Here is a 24,204-nt window from a genome sequence, read left to right as displayed (position 1 = left end):
TTTCCATAGTGAAATAGTGTTTTAGTAGTGTTTTTTTTTTTTTAGTTATCTTATGCTACGTTTACACAAAGCGATAATTCGCCCAATCGATCGTTTAACGATTTTGAAGCAACAATTTGTTTTTTTTAACAATCAGCTGATGGTTGCCTTCTATTCCACGGGATGATTATCAGCTGTAATGGCTGATATCGGCCGGACACGGCCGATAATCGTTCCGTGGAATAGGGTCTTAACATGCAGCATACTAGGTTTGACGCACTGATGTCTATGTGTTACATTTGTCCCATTATTATACTTAACAGTACAAAAATGTATAATTATCTTATTCAGGTGCTGAGAAAACATCAATGTTCACCTTCATTGCTCCAACAGCCACTCCAGTTCTAAAAAGTAAGCTTTTTAAAAAATATATATTAAAAAATAGTTAACTTTTTGATTTATAGGGTATGTGTATACACCTTTTTAAGATACCTTTTTAATAAGGGCCGTTATTTCATATTGACACCAATGATTATACTAATAACGGCTATTATGAAATAACAGCCTTTATTTGACCTCAAAATGACGTCCGTCCTGAAAGACATGCATTAAAGGGCCAAAAAAGGTGGTGTGTGAACATAGCCATAAGATGTCTATAGACATGGAGAACAGGCTCTGTTATATTGTCTTCTTTCGCAGGTATTGTCTCTGCTCATAATGGTCAAGTCTGTAGTACCTGGGGTAACTATTACTTTAAGACCTTTGATGGAGACGTCTTCTACTATCCTGGAAGATGCAACTATGTGTTTGCTTCCAACTGTAAGAGCAATTTTGAGGAATTTAACATCCAGATCAGACGTTCAGACGTGAGGGGTCTGCCCACAATCAGCCACATAATTATGAAGATTGATGGAGTCTCCATTGAACTTTCCAATGGAAATGTTGTATTTAATGGGCAACAGTAAGTTATTCTTTTCATGATATTTCAATCAATTCTCCATAACTTAAAAAAAAAATAATTATGTAATCAATTTTATGATTTTAAACTATTTGTATGTTTTTTTTTTATTGCAAGGGTTGATCTACCTTACGGTTTCTCAGGAATCCAGATTCTTAGAAGTGGTGTCTACATCAGAGTCACTGCCAAACTTGGTCTACAATTCATGTGGAATGAGGATGATGCAGTTTTGGTAATGTTAAAAAACAATCCTGTGAAGGGCGAGATATTCCCCAAAAAGCTTGTTAGTAAACTTTAAGGGGCCCTCCTGCTCAATCTTCATTTCTGTGGGTCACCACAGACGTAATGATTACCTGGGTATGTGTCACTGTAAGGGTTCATTCACATGTACAGGATCCGCATCAGATACGCATCAGATCTGCAGCAGATTTCATGGTGCAGATTTGATGCTGTGTTCAGTTATTTAGATCAAATCTGCTGCGGATCCGCAGCAGAAAATCTGCTGTGGTACGGTGTGTGTGAAGCTACCCTAAAAGGGGTTTCCAGGCCCTATCCAGAGGCATGGAAAGGGAGCATTAAAAAAAGACCATCCCCTATATGTTTGCAGTCCAAAGGAGGAGCCCCCTTCCTTAAAGTCTACACCGACCTGCTACAGTAATTTGCTGGCCTCAAAAGTCATGCCGCACTTCTCTTGCTCACAACTGGTGAGGCCAGTGATTGGAACTTTCTTTAAAGGAGAAGTTTGCCCCCAAAAAATAAATAAATAATACATTGCAGACAGGGGGACACGGGAACATAATAAACAATCAATACTTACCTATCTCCATGCACCTGTAGCACTGCATGACCAGTTCCCTGACCGTCACCAGCTCCATTTCGTCCCAGGTTTTGGTGTCATCATGACCCAGAAGAAGCCCCCAGTCAGTGACTGCAGCAGTTATGTAGTAGAGAAGACCTGGCACTCAACAAGTTAGTTCTGCTGTTTAATTAAAGTGCAGGAAACATCAGGTACATACAGGACAAGCATGGCCTTCATCAGCCTAGAGGTAGTAGTGACTGCAGCAGTGTCCCAGTCACTGACTGGTTTAGTGGGCATTCCTGAGCCAGGTCATGACTTGGCAGGAGTGGGAGCTGCAGGAGGCTGATGGGGGCTGGGAGTGGTGATGCAGCATTGTGAGGGCACGGGGAGAGGTAAGTATTGATTATTTATCATGTTCTCGCACCCCCATGCCTTCTGTGCATTTTTTATTTTGGTCAGACTTCTCTTTTAAATCGTACCTGAGCCTTTAACAAAAATGCCAGGGTTTTATTTGATTAAAGGGGTATTATAGGCAGAGAAAACTCCTTAACCCCTTCAAGACAGAGCCCTTTGATGCACAAAAGTCCAGGTCAGATTAATGCAATGTTCCTCCCCTTCTTCTAAGAGCCATAGCGGTTTAATTTTTCCACCTACAAGGCTTATTGGGGTGTCATTGTTTGCGCCATGATCTCTAGTTTTTACTAATATCATATTGGTGTAACAGAAAATTTTTTATTGCTTTTTATTCATTTTTTTGTGATATAAAATGTAATAAAATCAGCAATCCTGGTGCGTTCTTTTTATATTTTTTTTCTGTTTACAGCGTTCACCGTGCGGGAACAATAATGTTATATTTTAATAGATCGAACAATTCCGCACGCTATCATATGTAATATGATTATTTTTTTTTTATATTTTTATTTTTATAATGGGCAAGGGGGGAGGGGGTTTATAAGGGGTTTTTAAGGTTTTTTTTAATACTTTTAAAAACTTTTTTTATTACATGTTTGTTTTTTTACACTTTTATTTACTGTAAAACATGCAATCATTAGATTGCATATACTGATCTATGCTATGCTATGCCATGGATCAGTGTTATCGGCGATCTATGTATAGAGCCTGCCTGAGAGCAGACTCTATACATGGATCGCTCATCCGACAGGACAGAGGTAAGGAGCTTACCCCCGCCTGGCGGCACATGCAATCGGGACCCCCGCAGTCCCAATCACTCAGTGACAGATGCTTGATCTGTCACTGAGCACCTTACGGCTGGGTTCACACTACGTATATTTCAGTCAGAATTGTGGTCCTCATATTGCAACCAAAACCAGGAGTGGATTGAAAACACAGAAAGGCTCTGTTCACACAATGGTGAAATTGAGTGGATGGCCGCCATTTGATGGCAAATATTTGCTGTTATTTTAAAACAACGGCTGTTACATTGAAATAATGGCCGTTATTTACTGTTATATGGCCATCCACTCAATCTCAACATTGTGTGGACAGAGCCTTTCTGGGTTTTTAATCCACTCCTGGTTTTGGTTGCAATATGAGGACCACAATACTGACTGAAATATACGTAGTGTGAACCCAGCCTCAACGTTGTCATCGCTGTAGAATGCGGCGTTTGAGGGGTTAATGACAGTCAGCTGCAGGATTGCAGCTGACTCTCATTCCCTTCGTCCCCAGACACTGATGTGAGCGGGATCGCTCTCACTGCATCGGTCCCGCTCACATCAGGAATCCCCAGCAGTGCAGTAACGTATATATACATTCCTACTGCACAGGGTATGTGCAGTAGGAACCTATATATACAGATTGCTGAGGGGAAGGGGTTAATGTTAGTTGCATGTAATAAACAAATTAAAATCTGCCTACACCAAACATCTGGGGAATTTGCGCCAAAACAGATTATAAGACTTGCAAGAAAGTGGGAGTGGACTCACTGGAAGGGGGGGGGGGGTTGAATGTGCAAAACTGCACTACCTTTAAACTAATAGAAGGAGCACTAGATTTTCAAAAAACCTGAAACGCTGTTAGGCTATGTTCCCACAATGTAAAAATTAGGGCAAGTAACGACTGTTGTTGCAAAACAACGACTGTTATTACTGTTCATGGTCATTGCAACAACGGCCATTATTTGCCCTTATTTTTACATTGTGGGAACATAGCCTTAAGGATTTGGTGTAGTGTTGGATTGTCTAGTCTATGGGGGACATTTATGTCGCTGGTCTTAAATTGGGCCCTGCCTGATAAAAAACTTAATTTGATTGACAGTTCAGATTTCCTTGCGCTATCTTTTATAAATGCCCCACATTGGGATGTCTTATTCATACAAATGATTTCATCGTCAAGGTATACTGCTTTGTGGTGACGCCTTTGATTTTACTCACAGAACATTTCTTTTCTTTCACCAGTTGGAGCTTGACAACAAATTTAACAATCAGACTTGTGGTCTCTGTGGGGACTTTAATGGCATTCCTATTTACAATGAGTTTATTTCCAACAGTAAGAAACATTTATATTCTATCCTACAAGTATCATGCAGGCATTTGGTCATGTATTAGATGCATTGAATTGTCTTTTTATTACCTAGATGCTAAAATGACTCCAGTTCAGTTTGGAAACATGCAAAAGTTAAATGGACCCACAGAACTGTGTCAGGACCTAACAATTCAGCCCCAGAACAACTGTACTGACTCTGTAAGTTCTAGTTCAGGCATGACGGGTCATCGGCAAATGCTGGCCCATGAGTCAATCATGTCTATCTATCTCCTATCTCTATCTATCATCTATCTATCTATCTATCTATCTATCTATCTTACTAACATTCTTTACAGAACAATATTAAAACACATTATAAACCCATTATTATATATTAATGTGTCTGCACCAGACTTTTATCTTTTAGTAAGTGTTAATTTTGGTGCATATTTTTTTTAATTGCCTTAACTATTTATATTTCATAAGCTTTCCCTTTTATTTTTTTGCCATATGGGGGAATGCTCTATGTCACTTAAAAGTCAGGATACTAAAACTAATGTGCCAGACTGTGGTGCATAAATCTGCCCCAGCATGTACCACCTTGAGGCTATGTTCCCACTAAGGAATCTTAGCGCAGAATGATGGACGTCTTTTGATAATGACAGCTGCAAATAATGTTAATGATCATCTTAGCAAAATCTTAGCAAAATCAGACAGGTACAGTAGCATCAAAATTACTATAGCACATGCACCACAATAGTAAGTACACCAATCTAAACTATAGCAAAGCATTCTTACTGTTAGACTCCAATAGTAAATCAGGGACATTGTGTACAGGTATCTAATACATATAAAGACACATGTACATACAGATAATATCCACTATGATATCAAATACTATTTGGTATTTTGATTTTATTTGCAGAGGAGACTTTGTGAAGTGATCTTGACCGGTTCTGCATTTTCATCTTGCAACCGTCTGGTGGATCCTACATTATATATTGACGCTTGTGTACAGGATCTGTGCCGATGTGCACAAAATGCAACTGGCTTCTGCCTCTGTAACACCTTTACTGAATATTCCCGTCAGTGTGCTCATGCTGGAGGAACTCCCAACAACTGGAGAACTGCCAAGCTGTGTCGTGAGTTCACTTACATATCATAAAAGTGCTGCTGAATATGGCTAGATAAGATTACAATTTATATAAAAATTAAAGGGACTCTGTACCCACAATCTGCCCCGCCAAACTGCTTTTACTCCAACAACTTTTAAACTTGCAGCCCTGTGTCAAATTGGCGTGGCCTAGAGTACCCTTGCCCTAGGCCTGCAACGCCCCTCTGTCCCTCCTCCCCGTCCTCTTCATTATTAGGAACGCCCCAGGCAGGATTTCTCCTATGCAACACTTGTGTAAACACTGCACATGTGCCTTAACTATCCAGCACCTGTTCAGTGTTCAGGCAAGTGATAAATAGGAGAAATCCTTCTAGAGATCCTAATGATGAAGAAGGCAGGGAGGATGCACAGAGAGGCGGTGCAGGCCTAGGGCAAGGGTTCTCTAGGCCATGCCAATTTGACACAGGGCTGCAAGTTTAAAAGTTGTTTTTCAGCACAATAACTGCATCATTTGCAGAACGGACTCCAGGACAGATCTTGGATTAAAAGCAGCTATCCGAAGGTATAAGCAGTAAGGAAGGGGGGGGGGGGAGGGGGCAGATTGTGGGTATAAGTTGCTTTAACATAGAAACAATATCATATTAAGGAGATATGACTTGTATTTTGAAGCAGTGGCTTGAAATTTAATATATTCAGTATACCATAGATGGTATATATCTATATGCTTCAGACGCTTACACGTGAGAGATGTACTGTAGCTGCTTTGGACTGACCAAATATCTACAAAAATACATGGGCCATTGTTTGTTTGTTTCTTGCTATAGGACAAAAACTAATATTTTTTTATACTATGTTTTTCAATTGCAGCCCTTCAATGTAACTACAATCTTGAATACAAGGAATGTGGAAGTCCATGCCCCAACACTTGTTCCAACCCTGACCGTGCATCAGTTTGTGACAACCATTGCATTGATGGGTGCTTTTGCCCTGCAGGTATATATGATTTTTTGTGATAGTTTATACTGTTACTGTAATGTTGCATAGCTATAAAATCAGTATAAAAACAGTAGTTCAACAATATTTATATTACTTTGGGCTACATAAAAGCGAGTAAAATTTCCTTAATGCTAAAGTGGATCTGTACAGTATGCTGTATATACCAAGAAATGGGAGCTATGGGAGCACCTCTATCCTGGACAGTGGGGTACAATATATTTTTGTTCTATTTCAACTAAAAGGAGAGGTGGTCTGTCTATATGAACTGAGTGATCTTTTTCATTTATATTTCCATCCATGTATATTTTCATCATACATCATCCATATGATCAGACACTAGTGCTATCATTACACACCAATCATATTTCTTTCTTTGTTTGGTAAGGAACTGTTTTTGATGACATCAACAATGCCGGCTGTATTCCCAAGCAGCAGTGCTCCTGTACTTACAATGGACAGGTCTATGCATCAGGCACTGGGTACTCAGTTAAATGTCAATCTTGGTAAGTGCTCTCCATCATACTAGTCTAATAAATTTGATTTTTGTTGTGTATAGGGGCTCCAATACTCAGCTTCTGCTCTACTCTTATAAAGTGGCTCATGCAATTGACATAAATTACTTACATATTGGAAATGATATCAGTAAACAGTGTCGGACTGGCCCACCATAGGACCGGAGAATCCTCTGGTGGGCCCCCAGCTTTAGAACCTGCAAAAACACTGACTGACATGTTGTTTCTCACTGGTTCTTCATTGGTGGGCCCCCAGGATCATTTCCTCTGGTGGGCCCCAGATACCCCAGTCCAGTCCGATACTGTCAGGGAGTATACTGAAATGTTTGTGAAACTTTGTGGCAATGAGCAAGAAAACAAAAGTTTTGTTAACTTACACAAACTTTTTGTCACTTTGTTAGCACTTGTAATGAAGGAAAATGGAAATGTGTAGAAAACAACTGCCCTGGATCTTGTTCCATTGAAGGAGGATCTCATATCACATCCTTTGATAGCACGCATTATGATTTCCATGGTGATTGCTCTTATGTCCTCTCTAAGGTAGGTTAAAGGCTAACAGGGAAGCTGTGATGGTTTAAACTGTAGATACATTTCAATGGCTTTTTTTCAGTAGGAGTTGCTGTAGCTGTTCGCTGCTAACAGTATACACCTTGTATAGTAGTTATGGTTTCTTCCTACTGCTTTCCTTATGTAATAATATGGCAGCAGACAGTATTGTAGTTTTTGCTATCACCTACAATAAACATCAGTGCAGTTTATGTGAACGGAGTGGGAACGCACAGCCAGGGGCGTTACTACCACTATAGCAGCCATAGCGGCTGCTATGGGGCCCCGCCGCAACAGGGGGCCCCATGGCCTGCTCCTGCAATACACTGGGCCCCTTGAGCCGTCATCATTTGCAGCACCGGGTGGCCCTGCTGGTCTCCTGGGTTTTGCAAATGTCCCTTTAACTGCAAGCACTCCTGACCAGAGCTCGCAGTTATGTAGTTATGACTTCACTTGACCGTCAGTCGGGGGGAGGGCAATCAAAGGTTTGCTATGGGGCCCAGCCATGTCGAGTTACGCCCCTGCGCACAGCTGATGGTATAACTTACCAGCATCTGCCCACCATGCACGCTCAAGATGACCAGGGCTTACACCCATCCCATCACGTCTCGGAGGGTATACTTGAAACATGGTAAGCACTGGGGAGGAGAAGACATCAATCGTTCTCTTCTCCCTGTACCACCCCTTTAAATGAACTCATTTATCTTTCTGAAAAATATGACATGTATGACTCTGAAACACATACTATAGAGTTTGCCACTGGTTTTGAATAGATTTAAGATGACTTACCTAGTATTGCTTTGCTTAAAGGGGTACTCTGGTGAAAATATTTTTCTTTCAAATAAACAGGTTTCAGAAAGTTATATAGATTTGTGATTTACTTCTGTCTTACAGTACTTATCAGCTGCTGTATGTCCTGCAGGAAGTGGTGTATTCTCTCCAGTCTGACACAGTGTTCTCTGCTGCCATCTCTGTCCATATCAGGAACTGTCCAGAGCAGTAGCAAATCCCCATAGAAAACCTCTGCTACTCTAAACAGTTTCTGACATGGAGAGAGGTGGCAGCAGAGAGCATTGTGTTGAGCCCTCCTCCTGATGATGCCCATGTGTGGGTGAAACTAGTTGAAGGGCTTTAATGTACTCTCCTATCTGTCCTCATAACAGAGACTATTAGTAATGAATCAGGTTTAGACTGCAGTCAACTGATTACACTGTATCCCAATTAGGGACGTACATATGTATTTTGTAGGGACAGCCGGCATAGGTTTTTAGCTGAGCAACTATACATAACAGATTTATTTTTTAGAGAAAGCTGATTAAAAGTTACTTTTTAGAATATGGGAACCACTTAGGTGCGAGTTTGGGCCCTCTGGCCCTTCTGTGGGTGTCCCTTAGACTGGAGGGAATACACCATTTCCTGCAGAACATACAGAAGCTGATAAGTACTGAAAGACTGGATTTTTAAATAGAATCTGTATAACTTTCTGAAACCAGTTGATCTGAAAGGAAATGATTTTCGCCGGAGTACCCTTTTAACCTCAGGTAATATTTTGTCCTTTTAACACTGTATGAAAACTGCAGCTTATTTTGCATGTTCTAATCTCTCATTGTAGACATGTGGAAGCAACGCATTCAGTGTACTGGGAGAAATTGTGAATTGTGGTCTGACCAGCAGTGAGACTTGCATGAAGAGTGTTACCCTCAGTCTTGATAATGGAAAAGATGTAAGTTACGTAGGTAAATATGGTTATTACACAAACCGTTCACTTGGTCACATACTAATTTTTGTTATATGTTCTATCTGTCTCCCAGTTCATCTACATTAAACCATGCGGCAGTGTCTATGTGAATTCATTATACACACAACTACCCATCTCATCCGGTAAGTTGCATGCTCTAATTAGAAAAGGTGAAAGGATTGCAAAATGTATGAGGGGACATTGCAATCTATTTGATGATTTATCACAAATATATGGGGGGGGGGGGATCCCCCAAACTCAAATGAGTTTACGGCCAGAAAATGCCTTTACTTTTTATACAGTCCTTAGTCCAAAGTAACAAAGTCAATTTTTATGATGTAGTGTAACTATGTTAGAATGTGAATCTAATATAAATGTAGAGGATACCCCCTTGTCATGGTTACCTGGGTCTGTAACCCTGACAAGCGGGCATTGTCTATGTCTAGAGGAAAGAGGGTCTCACTATCATCACACACTGGGATTCTCTACTGTAAGAGCAGTGAGACTACAGAACTCTCTGCCACACAAATAAGTTTAAAGAGGGGCCTGGATGCTTTTCTTGAAAAACATATTACCAGCTGTAGGTACTAGATGTCAATAGGATGTTGAATCAGGGATTTATTCTGATTTCCATATTGAGAGATCGAAAAGATTTATTTTTTTTTTGCTTTTTTCTGGATCAACACAGTAAGGCTTTAGGTGGAACCTCATGGACTTATCAACTATGTCATATGGTTCTATGATAAATGCAGATTTTACTGCAGATTCACTGTACACTCATATGCCCCTTGACCTTTTATTAATCAATGTGATAGTAGCTTCCATGCTCTCATAAAAGATGTCAGTGTTGCACTCTCTCTCTCTCTCTCTCTCTCTCTCTGCCCATGCCGCTACAGAGACCTGGCATCTAGCTACCTTTACAAGTCAACTGGGTGTTGAGGAAAAGCTATGCAGGACAGCAAATGAATCAGCATGCATCTTGTTAATAAGGTCTAGATATATGTTTGTGTTTTCACCACAGCCAGTCTCACCATTTTCAAGCCATCAACGTTTTACATCATTGTGCAAACTAAGATCGGAGTTCAACTTCAGATCCAGCTCATCCCCACCATGCAACTGTACATCAGACTGGACCCATCCTTCAGAAGCCAAGTGTGTGGTAAGTGATGGTGGTGCTAAAGTACCAAAATGAGAACCACTATACAGTGTATTTTAAGGTATACTACTCAGAAACTCAATATCATTGGAAAATACATTTTTATTTTTACTACTGCTATTATGCAATTAACAACAGCAGCGTGTACACAAGTCAAAATAGGCAAATTAAGGTTTTTATCACAAAACTGTGTAGATTGGAAACATTAAGTAGGCACAGTCACTTCTCAAGGCTTTTTAATGTTTTAAGTGGATGGGGTCTCAACAAGTTTGCTTGTGTAATATTTTGTGACTTTTACCGTCTCTGTGCTCGCCCGCATCAGAACTCCCCACTACACACAATAGAGCGTGCGGTGGGAGCTGCACGCTCCATTGTGTGAACCGGCAGGGTTTTTTGCGGCCACTATTCAGTGAATAGCGGCCACAGAAAACTGACATGTCAGTTTTTCGTGGCACCGCTAGGGATCCCGACCATGTGTATACACTCCGGCCGGGATTCCCTCAGCCTGCAGCACTACGTAAGTACCGCAGAAATCATGGCTGTTGTAACAACGGCCGTGATTTCTGCGGAACTTACATAGTGTTAACATAGCCTTAGGATATGTTCACACTACGTAAAAGTAGAAGTTTCCATCCCCAACAACGGCCGTACTTTGTACGGTGTGGAACTGCCTTTTCTTGTATGGGATCCCGGCCGGAGCGTATACACATCATGATCTGTGATACTCTTTTTTTCCTTACCTGTATGCTTTAGGTCTTTAGTGCTATTAGGACAGCATACTGTAGGTGATAAGGAGTAAATGTTTAGCTCAAAGATATATACGTTTGGATTCAGTATTCTCATATACAAAACGCTGTTTTAATGCTGCAACAGCTAAAGCCCATGGGTTCTGCCCACACAGTGATTAATACAGACTCATACATATAAAGCAGCAAAGGTGGGCCAATGGTGGTCTTACTGGTTTACCCAACATTACAGAAGCTTTTTACTCCCCCAATAAGCTAGTTTTACTTTGGGTTGAAGATGTGGCATAGAAATAATGTTCTTCATAAGCAAACCTGAGCCCAGAATAACACTAGAGGTCACTAAATGACTATAGATATGACTAATATGTAAAATCTAAATTATGAAATTGATACGTCTTCCATGCTTGGAAGGGTCTTTTAGTGAAATTTAAGCAAATGTAGTGAGAAGTTTTCACACAAACACTTTTAGGCACATGTTGGAATAACAATGACATTTTGTGCATATCTACTGTTGCATTTTATTACTAATAAATAACCTTTTAAATGAATGCAGGTCTTTGTGGCAACTTCAACAGTGTTCAGGCTGATGATTTCCAAGTACTGAGTGGTGTCATTGAAGGAACTGGCTCATCATTTGCTAACACCTGGAAGACTCAAGCTAGTTGTCCTAATGTAATCCCAACCTTTGAAAATCCATGTTCCCTCAGCATTGAAAATGGTAAGCCGCTCTTTACATTATACAAGCAATCTATGAAAATAGATAATTTCATAACTTGTCAATCAATCTAACAATTTATTGGAGGTGTTTGTTCAAGGCTAGTAAATCTCTCTTGACATCACCATTTAATTATTATTATTATTTTTTTACAGAGAACTATGCTACACACTGGTGCTCAATGATAAGTGACCCTAACGGACCTTTTGCAGACTGCCATGCCAATGTTAATCCAGCCACCTACCAGGCGGTATGTCATTTTATTCATTGTAATTAAAGGTGGCCTTTTTAATTGGAAAAAAACATTTTCAAACACTTCTTAATATTAAATGTCTAAATATTAAATGGATAGCCCCATTAAATTTGATAGGGACTATGCAATGTTTTATTTCCCCAACATATTAAAGCTATGTTCACACATAAAAGAAAATAAAAGGAAGACACAGCTGTAATGTTAAGGTTAAAATATTGCTGTATTTTCAGTATAAGGCTAAGTTCACACAACATATTTATTCAATTAATAACAGCCGCTGTTGCAGATTGCAACACTGGCCATTATTAATTAAATAAATACATTGAATTTACTCTGTATACACTCCGTCCAGGATTCCTCGCGGCTGCACTGAAAACTGACATGTCAGTTTTGTGCGGCTACTATTCGTTGAATAGAGGTTGCACAAGACTGACAGAGCAGACAATGTAAAGTGTGGCTCCGGCTGCACTTTACACTGTGTGCTATGGGTAATTGGAATGTGGGCACACACGAATGTGCCCGCATTCCAATGCGAAAGAAATAAAGTTCATCCGGCCAGTACAGCTGGGATGAACTTCCCTGACACCGGGCACTCTGTGACACGTTAATGTCATACATAGTTGGAATCCAACCTAATAATGTGCTACATTGAAGTCAATGGGAAATTGGACAGCAGTACACACACCGTATAAAATAATGTCCATAATTCATTATTACCATGCAAATAATTTACATTATTTACCACCTGCTTTTGTGCCCTAGCAGTACGATTATCTTCAGTTGTTTGGCTTGGTTCTCTCCATCTACTTTTTGGAAAATCTGATGTAGCCTTAGGTCACACTTTCAAGCACCACTGTATATTATGACCTTGCCAATGTGGCATTCTATTCTACAGTATAGATCTATAATATTGCTTTTTTCCTTACAGAACTGTATGTATGACTCATGTAACTGTGCCAAGAGTGAGCAGTGCATGTGTGCCGCCCTGTCCTCCTATGTAACTGCATGTGCCAAAGATGGAATTTATTTGAAAGGATGGAGAAACAATGTCTGCCGTAAGTTTTTTTTTTTTTTTTTTATATTAAAATCTACTTTTTGTAATTTTACTATTTACACAAGTAAGAAATACAATATACTGTACAATATATTTCAAATGCCATTTTTTTTCTTTGGAACCCACAGAACTGTATACAACTTCATGTCCCAAAACCATGTCCTACAGCTACTTTGTCACTACATGCCAAACCACCTGCCGTTCACTTAGTGAGCCCGACATTACCTGTGACATCTCCTTTGTCCCGGTTGATGGATGTGTTTGTCAAAATGGAACCTACCTGGATGACAGTGGTAGATGTGTTCTTCAATCTTCTTGTCCTTGTTATTACAAGGGTACCGCAGTGCCACCAGGCGAAGTAGTCCATGACAATGGAGCTATATGGTAAGAAGGAACTTATCAGTTCTATCATTTTTTTTTTTTTTAACTCATCAACTCTTAGATAACACAATAATCCTTTGCTTTGCATTTACTAATGTAATAATTCTGGATTTATTTACTAGTACCTGCTCAAATGGAAAACTAGACTGTATTGGACAGAAAACTCCACAGACAGGTAAGAAATCTACAGATTGTCTTACAAAATCACCCCCCCCCCCCTTTCAAAAAATCTTAAAGGAAATCGTAAGTTGTTAAATAACAACAATTTTATGCAAATGTCACAAATTATCTTCTTTAGTTATTCCTAAAACAATCTTCTAACATGGAGGGAGTGTACTAAAGCTCCTATTATACAGGGTGATCAGTAGGAGTAGGCGAGCGCTAACCTGTCGGCTGTAATGGACGAAAATCTGCCAAATATGGCCGAAAATCCCTTTGTGTAATAGGGCCTTAAGATCAGAGTTTCATATGACTGCAAATATAATATGCAAAAACTTTATTAAGTGGTATAGGTCTCCTAATAAAGTTGCCACATGTTGAGCAAAGTAAGAACGTTCTGAATTCAATATTAGAGAAATTCTCAAAACATGAACTGGTAAAGGTTGCAGGGCTACCGTTAAGAAACCATGCTCTAATATGCCACAGATATAAACAATGATCACATTTTAATACATTTCTCTTCCCTATAGCCTGTGCAGCCCCCATGGTGTACTTTGACTGTAATAACACAGCTGCAGGCACAAAGGGATCTGAGTGCCAAAAGAGTTGCCATACACTGGACATGAATTGCGTAAGTAGACTTGTACATTCGAACATTATGACAGGTCACAAATACTGTACACCATTTGTGAATTACAATCATACAATTTTTATTGATCCCTTAAATGGGTTGTTCACCAATTTTATTCCTTCAAATCAACTGGTGCCAGAAAGTGCCAGAGATTTGTAATTTACTTATATAAAAAAAATTCAAGTCTTCCAATACTTATCAGCTGCTGTATGGCCTGCAGGAAGTGGTGGATTATCTCCAGTCTGACACAGTGCTCTCTGCTGCCAACTCTGTCCATGTCAGGAACTATCTAGAGAAGTAGCAAATCCCCATAGAAAACCTCTCCTGCTCTCCAAACTGGAAAGAATATGACTTCCTGCAGGACAGACAGCAGCCGATAAGGACCTGAAGGAGTTTTTTTATAGCAGTAAATTACAAATCTCTGGCACTTTCTGGCACCAGTTAATTTGAAAGTAAAAATATTTGGTGAACAACTCCTTTAAGGACTTATAATGTCTTTTACTTGATGGTTTACAACGTGAACTACTGTATGTGTACTGTAGGTCAGTGTCAAGTAATCCTACAGATAATTGAAGGAGATCGTAAACCATATACATTCAACACTAACACTCAATTAGAATAATTTTTAAAACAGAATACAGAATGTTAATTGACTGTAGCAAAGGGAAATATTATCTATTCATATAAGAAAGGGCAGAGCTGTAGTGCCAGGTACCACCTAAGGATGTGTTTACACATGTTGCAGTTTCATTGAAGTACTTGCAAAAAAATAATTGCAGTACCACAACGACATGACATAGCACCGCAATATAAAATACAGTGTGTGAACACAGCCTTGAGTGTGGGGGATTTGCTGTGTCTAGTTAAACAGCTTTTGAATTCTGATAATTTGTGGGGGACCAGGGAGGCGAGACCCTACGTCCACCAATCAAACCCAGTGATAACCTATAACTGCCTTCTTGACCATATCTATTGGTTTTGTATATTACAGTACAGTGCACAGTGTGTGTCTGGCTGCGTGTGTCCAAATGGCCTGATAGCTGATGGAAATGGAGGTTGTGTGAGAGAAGATCAGTGTCCATGTATACACAATAACAATCTCTATATGCCAGGAGAAACCATCAAGGTCACATGTAACACCTGGTAAGTGGAAAACAATTGTCACGTATAATTGGGAATCACATGTATTTTTTGCACGTGTATTTTTTTAACAATTGTTTTTTCTTGCTGTCAGCACTTGCAAAAACAGAAACTGGGAATGCTCCGATGAACTCTGTATGGGCACCTGTGCTGTGTATGGAGATGGCCATTACTATACCTTTGACAGCAAATCCTATGTCTTTAATGGAGACTGTGAATATACCCTAGCTCAGGTAAGTAGCTCATTTACATTTTAGCCTTGGATCCCACAAGTTGCTTACATTTTGCTGTACTAGGACCCCAGTGTATAATTCTGCTCATTTTCTTCATCTTTTATATATTATACATAGGACTACTGCAGTAGTGACTCCAAAAATGGAACTTTCCGTGTTATAATTGAGAACATCCCGTGTGGTACCACAGGAACCACTTGTTCTAAAGCCATCAAAGTTTTCCTTGGGGTGAGTCTTACAACTTTACAAAACATAGATATTGTGCATATTAGGACAGCATCATCGATAAATCTGCTTTGAAATGTGATTTTCGTTTCCATTTTGCAGAACTATGAACTGATACTGAACGAAGATAAATTTGAGGTTGTCCAACAAAATCAAGGAACATATATACCTTACAAAGTGCACCAGATGGGTATGTACATGGTGATTGAAGCCCTCAATGGACTGGTACTGGTCTGGGACAAGAAAACCAGTATATACATTAAGCTCGAACCAAGTTTCCAGGTAATCTAAATATTAGAGCAATGATGTTACTATGAATAATAGAACATAAAATATGCGAACCAAAAAATAGCACATCGAATCAACCTGAATTAAAGCAGATATCCCAAGATTATAAGGTATTTCATATCGACAGGATGGCGACGACTAGTTGATCACAAGAAGGAAGGTTTAAGGTGTTATCCAGCATTAGAAAAACATGGCCAATTTCTTCCAGAGACAACACAATTCTTGTCTCCAGTTTGGGTGGGGTTTTGCAATCAATTCTATTGAAGTGAATGGAGCTTAATTGCAAACCCCACCTGAACTGGAGAAAAGAGTCATGTTTTTTCTGGAAGAAAGTGGCCATATTTTTTATGCCACATAACCCCTTTAAAGCGAATGTACCATCAGGTGTATTGGCACCGACTTCCCCGCGCCAGCGCTGTTCTATTGATATGCTACGCTTAAAGAGAATGTACCTAATGGTACATTCGCTTTAAATGAATAGAATAGTAGTGTGCTTGCTTGACTGCAGCTCTGTTCTATACTCTGCCTTTGAAACTTCTTAACTAAGCTAAGTTTAGCACTTAGCAGTGTTCAGAATTTCCATACAGAGCGAATGGGGCATTCATGCTGATGTTCCATTTACTTGGGGTACAATTGACCTCACAACCTATAGTCTTGGTATAATCTTTTAAATCCTTACTATTGTTGGAAATAAAGAAAAAAAGAATTGTAATAATAATAAAAACAAATATATCTTTTGTTTTTTTGCCTAAATGAAGTTCATTTTCTGCACAGGGAAAAGTTTGCGGTCTTTGTGGTAATTACGATGGAAATTTTGTCAATGACTACACAACCAGAAGCCTGGCTGTGGTTGGAGACGTTTTGGAATTCGCTAACAGCTGGAAACTATCCCCCAGTTGCTTGGATGCTGTAGGTGTGGGAGACTCCTGTTCATCAAATCCTTACAGGAAGGCATGGTCTCAGAAACAGTGTAGTATCATCACCAGCGATACATTCTCAAACTGTCACTCACTGGTATGTGCAATTTTTTTACGATACCAAATAAATTATTTATGTTTAAAATTGTTTTATTTCTCCCCAACTACAACAGAACTATTAAAAACTGAACAAGAAAGTAGAAATTGGTCTTTCTTGTGTTCAGCCACAACCAGGGCCCTAGGCACTAAACCTGAAGACGCCCCATCTTGGGAAACATGGGGGAGTGTGGTTTTGGCCACATGCATTTCTCTACATGTAGAAACATTGTCTGAATCCCGTTTTTCATGGTTTTTTTAACTGCTTAAAACATAAACAAATTTCCACATTGAATTAATGATTAGAGCAGCCTGCATCTGCTATTGTCTAGATTGGTAGGTAATAGCTAAAGGCATCACATTTAACATCCCCCCCCCCCCCACACCCCCTCGAAAAGTCACCAGACTTAAAGGTAAGTCTGAACAGCAGGTGGGAGACAAAAAAAAATAAAAACCAAAAAAGTTGTTTCCTTCCCCCTGCTCCCTGGTGCTGCCCCCCTGCAAGGGGCTGCCCTAGGCACCGGACCACGGGTGCCTATTGGTAAATACGGCCCTGGCCATAACACAAGAACCTCAGGCCTAGTACTGCGTTGACCCCTCTCTCTTGACAAAACATCTCTGAGCCATTGAACCATGGAATCCACAAGACCTCTGAAGATGTCTAGTAGTATCTGCCACTTAGACATTAACAAAAGATTCTTTTAGTTCTATAAGTTACAGAGTTGGGTCTCCATGGATCTGACATGTTTTTTTCTAACACATACTACAGAAACTCAATCAGATTGAGATCTGGAGATTTTGGTGGGCAAGTCAACCACTTGAACTCATCCAACACATCGTGTTTTACAAACCATTCTTGAACAATTTTTCCCAGTGTAACAGGGTGTGCTATCCTTTTGAAAGAGGCCACTGCCATTAGGGAATATTGTTGCAATGAATCAGGTGTACTTGGTCAAAAACCATGTTTAGGTTAATGATTTGTGTCCAAATAACATCCAAATGAATGCCGGAAGCCAAGGTTTCCCAGCAGAACAGTACAGTAGCATATTGCCTACACAAACTTGCCTTCTTTCCAAAGTGCATCCAGGTCCCCCCAGGGTCACATACAGTTAGAGCTACCTCTTTTTTGTCTGGCGATTTTCACCACATTCCGCAACTCTGGTGCCCAGATATTTCCCACGTCTCCTTGCTCACCTATTTGGCATTCACTCTCAAGGGCAAAGTGGTGTACTCATTAAATGAGTACGTATCCTGTCTGCAGCAGCTGAACAGGCTACATCTCTCACTTACCCCTACACATGCCAAGGGCCAGTGAGCTGCATCCCAGCCTGTATTGCAATCCCCTCTGTGTGCAGATGGTTTTCCAGTGCAGAGAGGATGACAATACAGCATGAGATTCAATAATAATATTAACCTCCCCCCCCCCCACCCCGCGGCCGGTACAGCGTCTGGTAAGACCCGTCCCCACCAATACACCTTTCGACCTGCTGGTAAGCCCCACCCTTTGCAGAAACAAGTCCCCCCCCCCCCCCCACCCCCCCCCCTTACACACACTCTGACCGGTTTCCTCTGGTCTGTGAAAGTTCTTCTGCTCCGGCACCTGCAATTCACAGACTGGGAGTCAAATGTGTGCTGGTCAGGGCTGTCAACGCCTGCCTTGCTCGGGCCCACACATGCGGTCAGGACTTTCTGTGTCTCAACTCTTTTTTTCTGATGAAGAAAGGTTGAGATTTTGTCCAGTATAACAGTGAATAAGACAAAATGCAAACAGCGCCCCCTGGTGTTAAAAAGTATAGACTAGGTTTAAAACACATACGTAATTACAAGATTGTCAGTAAGTCCAGAATCTATTGTTTAAAAAAAAATTATAACGACTCTTTAAGAAACTTTTTGGAAACTTAGTGTCGTAGTCATATGTCAGAAGATTTGATTGATTGATTACACTAAAAAGTGATCATGAATTATTCTGCCATTTTAATGTATTAGGAGCTAAATAAATGTTCTGACTCTTGTAGGTAAACCCACTGAAGTATTACGATGCTTGTGTCAATGATGCTTGTGCCTGTGATACCGGTGGAGACTGTGAGTGTTTCTGTACCGCAGTAGCTGCTTATGCTCAAGCTTGTAGTGAAGCAGGATCATGTGTAAGCTGGAGAACCCCAACAATGTGCCGTGAGTATATTGTTCATTCTGACTCCATTCCCAGAATAGCCTGTATGCCTATAAATAAATTGCATTAGTTACTTATCTTATCCTCATTTCACTAATTATTTTTGTAACTTAGATGTAACACATTTTTTATTCTATTATCCACAACAGCCATTTTCTGTGATTATTACAATCGCCAAGGACACTGTGAGTGGCATTACAAAGCATGTGGTGGTGCCCAATGCATGAAGACCTGCAGGAACCCACGGGGAATCTGTTATCATAACTTGCCAGGCTTGGAAGGTACATGTTTAATAAGGGTCAATGAATTACAGTCTTGGTACTCTACTTTCTATATTTCTATAGCTGTATAGTACTAAAACCTAACAGAAAATTTTTAGATCTCTCAACAACTAAAGGGTTTGTTCTAACGGAGCAGTTTCTGTCCGTCTCACACACCATCTCACACACCGGTCTTAACTGATCCCAAATCAGCGCACAGGCATGCTAGATTTATGTAGAGTTGCATGCCTCTACATAAATCCAAGAACATCTAAGCCACCTGTGCTATGTGTACTGAAAGCTATGTCACCTTGGAGCTGGTGTACATTTCAGCTATAATTTATAGCAACATGACTGACACCAACCAACAAAGCAGAATATTCGCTGCATAATCCTACTGCTAAAATTCTATTTTCCTCTAAGTAACTACATCCATTATATACCAAAAAAGATGACAACAGAATGATACATTTAATAATGTTCTTCATTACATCCCATCAAAATGACATCTTATGCCTCCATAAAACACATATACTAGAGATGAGCGAACCGGGTTCGGGTTCGAGTCCATGTCTATATCCATGTTTTCCACATAGCCTTAGGGCTTTATCCAACTTCAGCAGCCACCGCTAATCAATTGCCAAAAGTTCGGGGTCGGATGGACTTGAGCATGCTCGAAGTTCGCTCAGGCATGATGGGAATTGTAGATTTGTAACAGCTGGAGGGCCTGAGTTTGAGACGCGTGCATTAGATAATAAAAAAAACATACAAGGAGAGGAATCAGGGACCACTTGATAAGTTAAAAAATTATATCACCTATTAGCACAAAATAAAAAAGACACCACGCCAGCGTTGGTCTGTTCACGAAAAAAACCAAAGCGATGTACCAAGTGGTACATTCTAGGGATGGTCCGAACCTGGTTCGGTTCGGGTTCGTACGAACCCGAACTCTCGGAAATGATTCCTGCTATCTGCCCGCTCCGTGGAGAGGGCGGATACAGCGGGAGGACCACCTGGAAAACTGGGATACAGCCATAGCCATAGGCTGTATCCCAGTTTTCCACGCGGTCCTCCCGCTGTATACACCCGCTGCATGGAGAGGGCAGACAGCGGGATTCGGACCATCCCTAGTACATTTGCTTTAACAAATGCCCAGTGTCAAAATAAACGGACCCAGGAACTAGGAATGTAAGCAGATAATATATACAGTGGGGTCTTAATCCTCTCCCCCAGCACTCATTGTATTTTGCTTCTTGATTCTTCAAATAAGCTAATAAGTGATATTGTTGTTGATGTAATATACAAGACACATAAGGGCAGGCACATACATTTATGGTGTAATGTTCTCTATCCCAGAGCTATCTAGAGAAGAAAACTAAATAGCTGACAAAAGACTGTGTTCGCATGCCAACAATTTTGTAGACTTTCAGAAACTGTGGCACAACACAAAAAAAAGTAATTTATGAATACAGGCTAATCTGGTGGCAATCAAAAATTAAAGCCTAAATCAGAATGTGATCTGTTATTGATGTGTATATTTGCAGGATGCTACCCCCAGTGCCCACCTGAAAGGCCCTATTTTGATGAAGAAAACATGGCATGTATAGAAACATGCCCTTGCTATTCACTCAATGGAACAGAATATGCTATTGGTCAGAAGATGCCTCCAGAAGATAATGAAAACATCTGCACAACTTGGTAAGAAAAAATACAGCTGCTGTGCGTAAAGCATAAGTACATCCAGTGCCCCTCTGGCACTTTTCAAAAGTTCAGTTCGCCAAAGTTTGACGCAAAGTTCGTCCGAACATGTTAACAGGTAATAGATTGCAGGTGTTTAGCTGTTTTAGCCGTTCACAAAGTTTGCTCATCAATATTTACTTGTCCACACTTGCTCAATGTCCTCCTTCTCCAGTCTGTGGTGTCCCCTGCAGTCACCACAAAGTCCACTCAGCCAATCACTAACTGAGATGGGACAGTGCTGAAGCCAGTGATTAGCTGGGAGGGCTGTCAGTCCCGATATGAGAGTGACAGCCTGCTCAGCCAATCACTGGCCGATTGAGATGGGACAGCACAGCAGCCAGTGATTGGCCAAGCAGGGCGTCACTCTTCTCACTCTCAGTCCTTGATTGGCTGAGCGGGCTGGGAATGGCTGAGCATCACAATATGCTGTGCATGGGATGCTGTAGCAAATCATCAATCTCTGTAGCGATGTGCCGAGGTTTGTTCCCCTGCCGAGACTGATTTCACATATGTCCAGCATCTCTATGCTATTCTGGCTTTAGACATAGCTGCCAATATTCAAGCTGGTTAGAATGTTAATATAATTTGACAATTTCTGTAGCAATAATAACACATAATAATGAGGCTATTTTCACTCACAATAAAAAAAAATCGTAATTTTAAGTGAAAACTAAAATAAAACAATGCGTAAACAGGCAAAAAAAGTTCTAAAAATAAAAACGGTGTGTAAAGTGTAGGCCAATTTCCCATTAACTTCAATGCAGAACAGTTTTACATTAAAAATACAGTTGTATTTTACTTTTTATTTTACTGTGTGTAAACACAACCTAAATGTCTTTATCTTAATGTCTTTATGTTAATGTTAGCGGTGGCTAGACATCTCCACCACTAATTAATTTCTAGAAGAACATTGGAAGTATGTCTTTTGCAGTACATGTGGCAAAAATTATGGGAGTTTAAAAAAAAAAAAAACTGTATTGTAGAAATATACAAATATATGATGTTTGCCCTTTTCTTTTTCAGCAAGTGTACTCCTAATGGCAGAGTATGTACTTATGAAGGTAAATGCATGTATGAACTTATCAGATGTTAAATGATCTAAGACTAAGTAGAGGAATTGTTTGCTGATTGTCCGACATGCCGACTGCACTCAAAAAGGTTTTTCAATGATTTAAAAAAAAAAAAAACACAACAAAATAAAGTGAAATAAGGCACACAATAATCTAAATGTCGAACAACCTGGAAATTTTGTTTAATTCATAAATTCAATTTTGGCATTCTCTCTGAAATGAAAATTCTCTATACTACTATCACTGGTAATTAATCTAGAACTTATCAAGTTACATTCATAATATAAGGAGATTGAAATGTCTTAAGTCTACAAAAGAATATAAATGACAGTACTAAGAAACAATACACGTTGTAACGAATGATATAAAGGCAAAAGGAGAAATAATATACATCTCCACCTCTGCTTTTACTCTTGAGTCCCATTTTCCACTTATAAATGTAAATGTAGCTGTACTATTTGTTTACATTTGGATGTGCAAAATAATATATTGGCCTTTCTTTTGCAGCATGTTGTGTGTATGAAGGGAAGATATACAGAACATCAGAACTTATTTACAATACAACTGATGGCATTGGGGGATGCATTGTGGCATACTGTATTAACGGAACAATCAAAGGAACCAACAGTCCATGCACTTCGCCTACAACTTCACCTACAACTGTTTTCAGCTTTTCTACTACAACTCCCGTAACAACACCAACAACAGGAACATTAACAACACCAATAACAAAAATACCAACAACACCAACCAAAGGAACCACAACAACACCATTAACAGAAACACCAAAAGGGACAACAACAACACCAACAACAGGAACAACAACAAAACCAACAACAGGAACAACTACTACCACTACAGGAACAACAACAAAGCCTACAACAGGAACAACAACAACAACAACAACTACTACTACTACTACTACAGGAACAACAACAAAGCCAACAACAGGAACAACCACAACAACAACCTCCACCTTTACTACCATTAGCAGCAGTACTCGAGGTAACATTACTTTTTATTTTTGGTTTAGTGCAACATTATGTGGTGCTGATATTATTTTATTAATATTTATGTAGTGTATTCATCCTCTCTGGCACTGTCCCTAAAAGGGTATTCTAGAGAATGTTTTCAGGAAGCAGTTAAAGGGGTATTCCCATCTCAGGAATTGCCTCCCCAAAAAATTCCATGGGCCACAATAATGATTTTCCCAATAAGCATCAATTATCTGAGCTAAACTAGTTCAGAGATATCACTTTCTGAGATGCATAGTGGGCTCCTTGTTTCTATTGGTTATGACCCGTACTGCGATCCAGCAACCCCGGCCATACTTGTGCAGTGTGTGCTGTCATAGAGGACTGCGCGTGGGGGGGGGGGGGGGGGCCACGACAGGGGGGTATACCAGATGATTGCCACAAAAGCCCTTGCTTTGTTGTGATGATCGATAAGAATGAAACAGCTGATGCTTGAAGCTTTTGTGGGTCCTGATGCTGCTAGGAGTGATTTTTAATAGCAGCTATGGGAGTGTGAGTGACCAGACCAGCAGCACTGATGTCACCATCAATTTTGGTTGCAAAATTCTGACCAAAAATACTGTATGGGAACATAGCCTAGGGGTACCTTCACACGTACTGGATTTGCAGTGGATATTATGCTACGAGTTTACAGCAAAATCAGCTGCAAATCCTGGTAGTGTGAAGTTATATGTGGTTACATATCAGCAGCAAAATTTTCATTCTGCTTCAGATATGTAACCCGACCGCTTTAACCCCCCGCTGCCCGCAGCCCCCCCCCCGCTGGCTCTCATTGGTCCCCATCAGTCAATCAGTGCACGGCAGCGTGAA

At 40.1% G+C, this 24,204-nt stretch overlaps 1 protein-coding gene across 1 annotated transcript in view; it reads left to right on the top strand.

Moving 5' to 3' along the window:
- LOC138789267 (mucin-5AC-like) overlaps nucleotides 1–24,204 on the top strand; it is a 30,080-nt gene that overhangs the window by 5,796 nt on the left and 80 nt on the right. The window contains exons 5-33 of the mRNA XM_069967871.1: nucleotides 331–390; nucleotides 679–940; nucleotides 1,055–1,169; nucleotides 4,154–4,244; nucleotides 4,333–4,439; nucleotides 5,146–5,362; nucleotides 6,202–6,327; nucleotides 6,716–6,833; nucleotides 7,244–7,382; nucleotides 9,001–9,111; nucleotides 9,200–9,273; nucleotides 10,152–10,285; nucleotides 11,582–11,746; nucleotides 11,899–11,993; nucleotides 12,925–13,051; nucleotides 13,179–13,434; nucleotides 13,554–13,606; nucleotides 14,121–14,221; nucleotides 15,213–15,364; nucleotides 15,456–15,594; nucleotides 15,712–15,822; nucleotides 15,922–16,101; nucleotides 16,882–17,121; nucleotides 19,136–19,292; nucleotides 19,440–19,571; nucleotides 21,095–21,248; nucleotides 21,295–21,366; nucleotides 22,314–22,351; nucleotides 22,868–23,365. Coding sequence (XP_069823972.1) covers nucleotides 331–390; nucleotides 679–940; nucleotides 1,055–1,169; nucleotides 4,154–4,244; nucleotides 4,333–4,439; nucleotides 5,146–5,362; nucleotides 6,202–6,327; nucleotides 6,716–6,833; nucleotides 7,244–7,382; nucleotides 9,001–9,111; nucleotides 9,200–9,273; nucleotides 10,152–10,285; nucleotides 11,582–11,746; nucleotides 11,899–11,993; nucleotides 12,925–13,051; nucleotides 13,179–13,434; nucleotides 13,554–13,606; nucleotides 14,121–14,221; nucleotides 15,213–15,364; nucleotides 15,456–15,594; nucleotides 15,712–15,822; nucleotides 15,922–16,101; nucleotides 16,882–17,121; nucleotides 19,136–19,292; nucleotides 19,440–19,571; nucleotides 21,095–21,248; nucleotides 21,295–21,366; nucleotides 22,314–22,351; nucleotides 22,868–23,365 — 4,224 coding nt within the window. The remainder of the gene's footprint in view (nucleotides 1–330; nucleotides 391–678; nucleotides 941–1,054; nucleotides 1,170–4,153; nucleotides 4,245–4,332; nucleotides 4,440–5,145; nucleotides 5,363–6,201; nucleotides 6,328–6,715; nucleotides 6,834–7,243; nucleotides 7,383–9,000; nucleotides 9,112–9,199; nucleotides 9,274–10,151; nucleotides 10,286–11,581; nucleotides 11,747–11,898; nucleotides 11,994–12,924; nucleotides 13,052–13,178; nucleotides 13,435–13,553; nucleotides 13,607–14,120; nucleotides 14,222–15,212; nucleotides 15,365–15,455; nucleotides 15,595–15,711; nucleotides 15,823–15,921; nucleotides 16,102–16,881; nucleotides 17,122–19,135; nucleotides 19,293–19,439; nucleotides 19,572–21,094; nucleotides 21,249–21,294; nucleotides 21,367–22,313; nucleotides 22,352–22,867; nucleotides 23,366–24,204) is intronic.

Source organism: Dendropsophus ebraccatus, chromosome 4 (genome assembly GCF_027789765.1).
Source record: "Dendropsophus ebraccatus isolate aDenEbr1 chromosome 4, aDenEbr1.pat, whole genome shotgun sequence".
NCBI classification, from domain to species: domain Eukaryota; kingdom Metazoa; phylum Chordata; class Amphibia; order Anura; family Hylidae; genus Dendropsophus; species Dendropsophus ebraccatus.
Note: the sequence above shows the minus strand (reverse complement) of the source record. Positions and strands in the feature narration are given on the sequence as shown.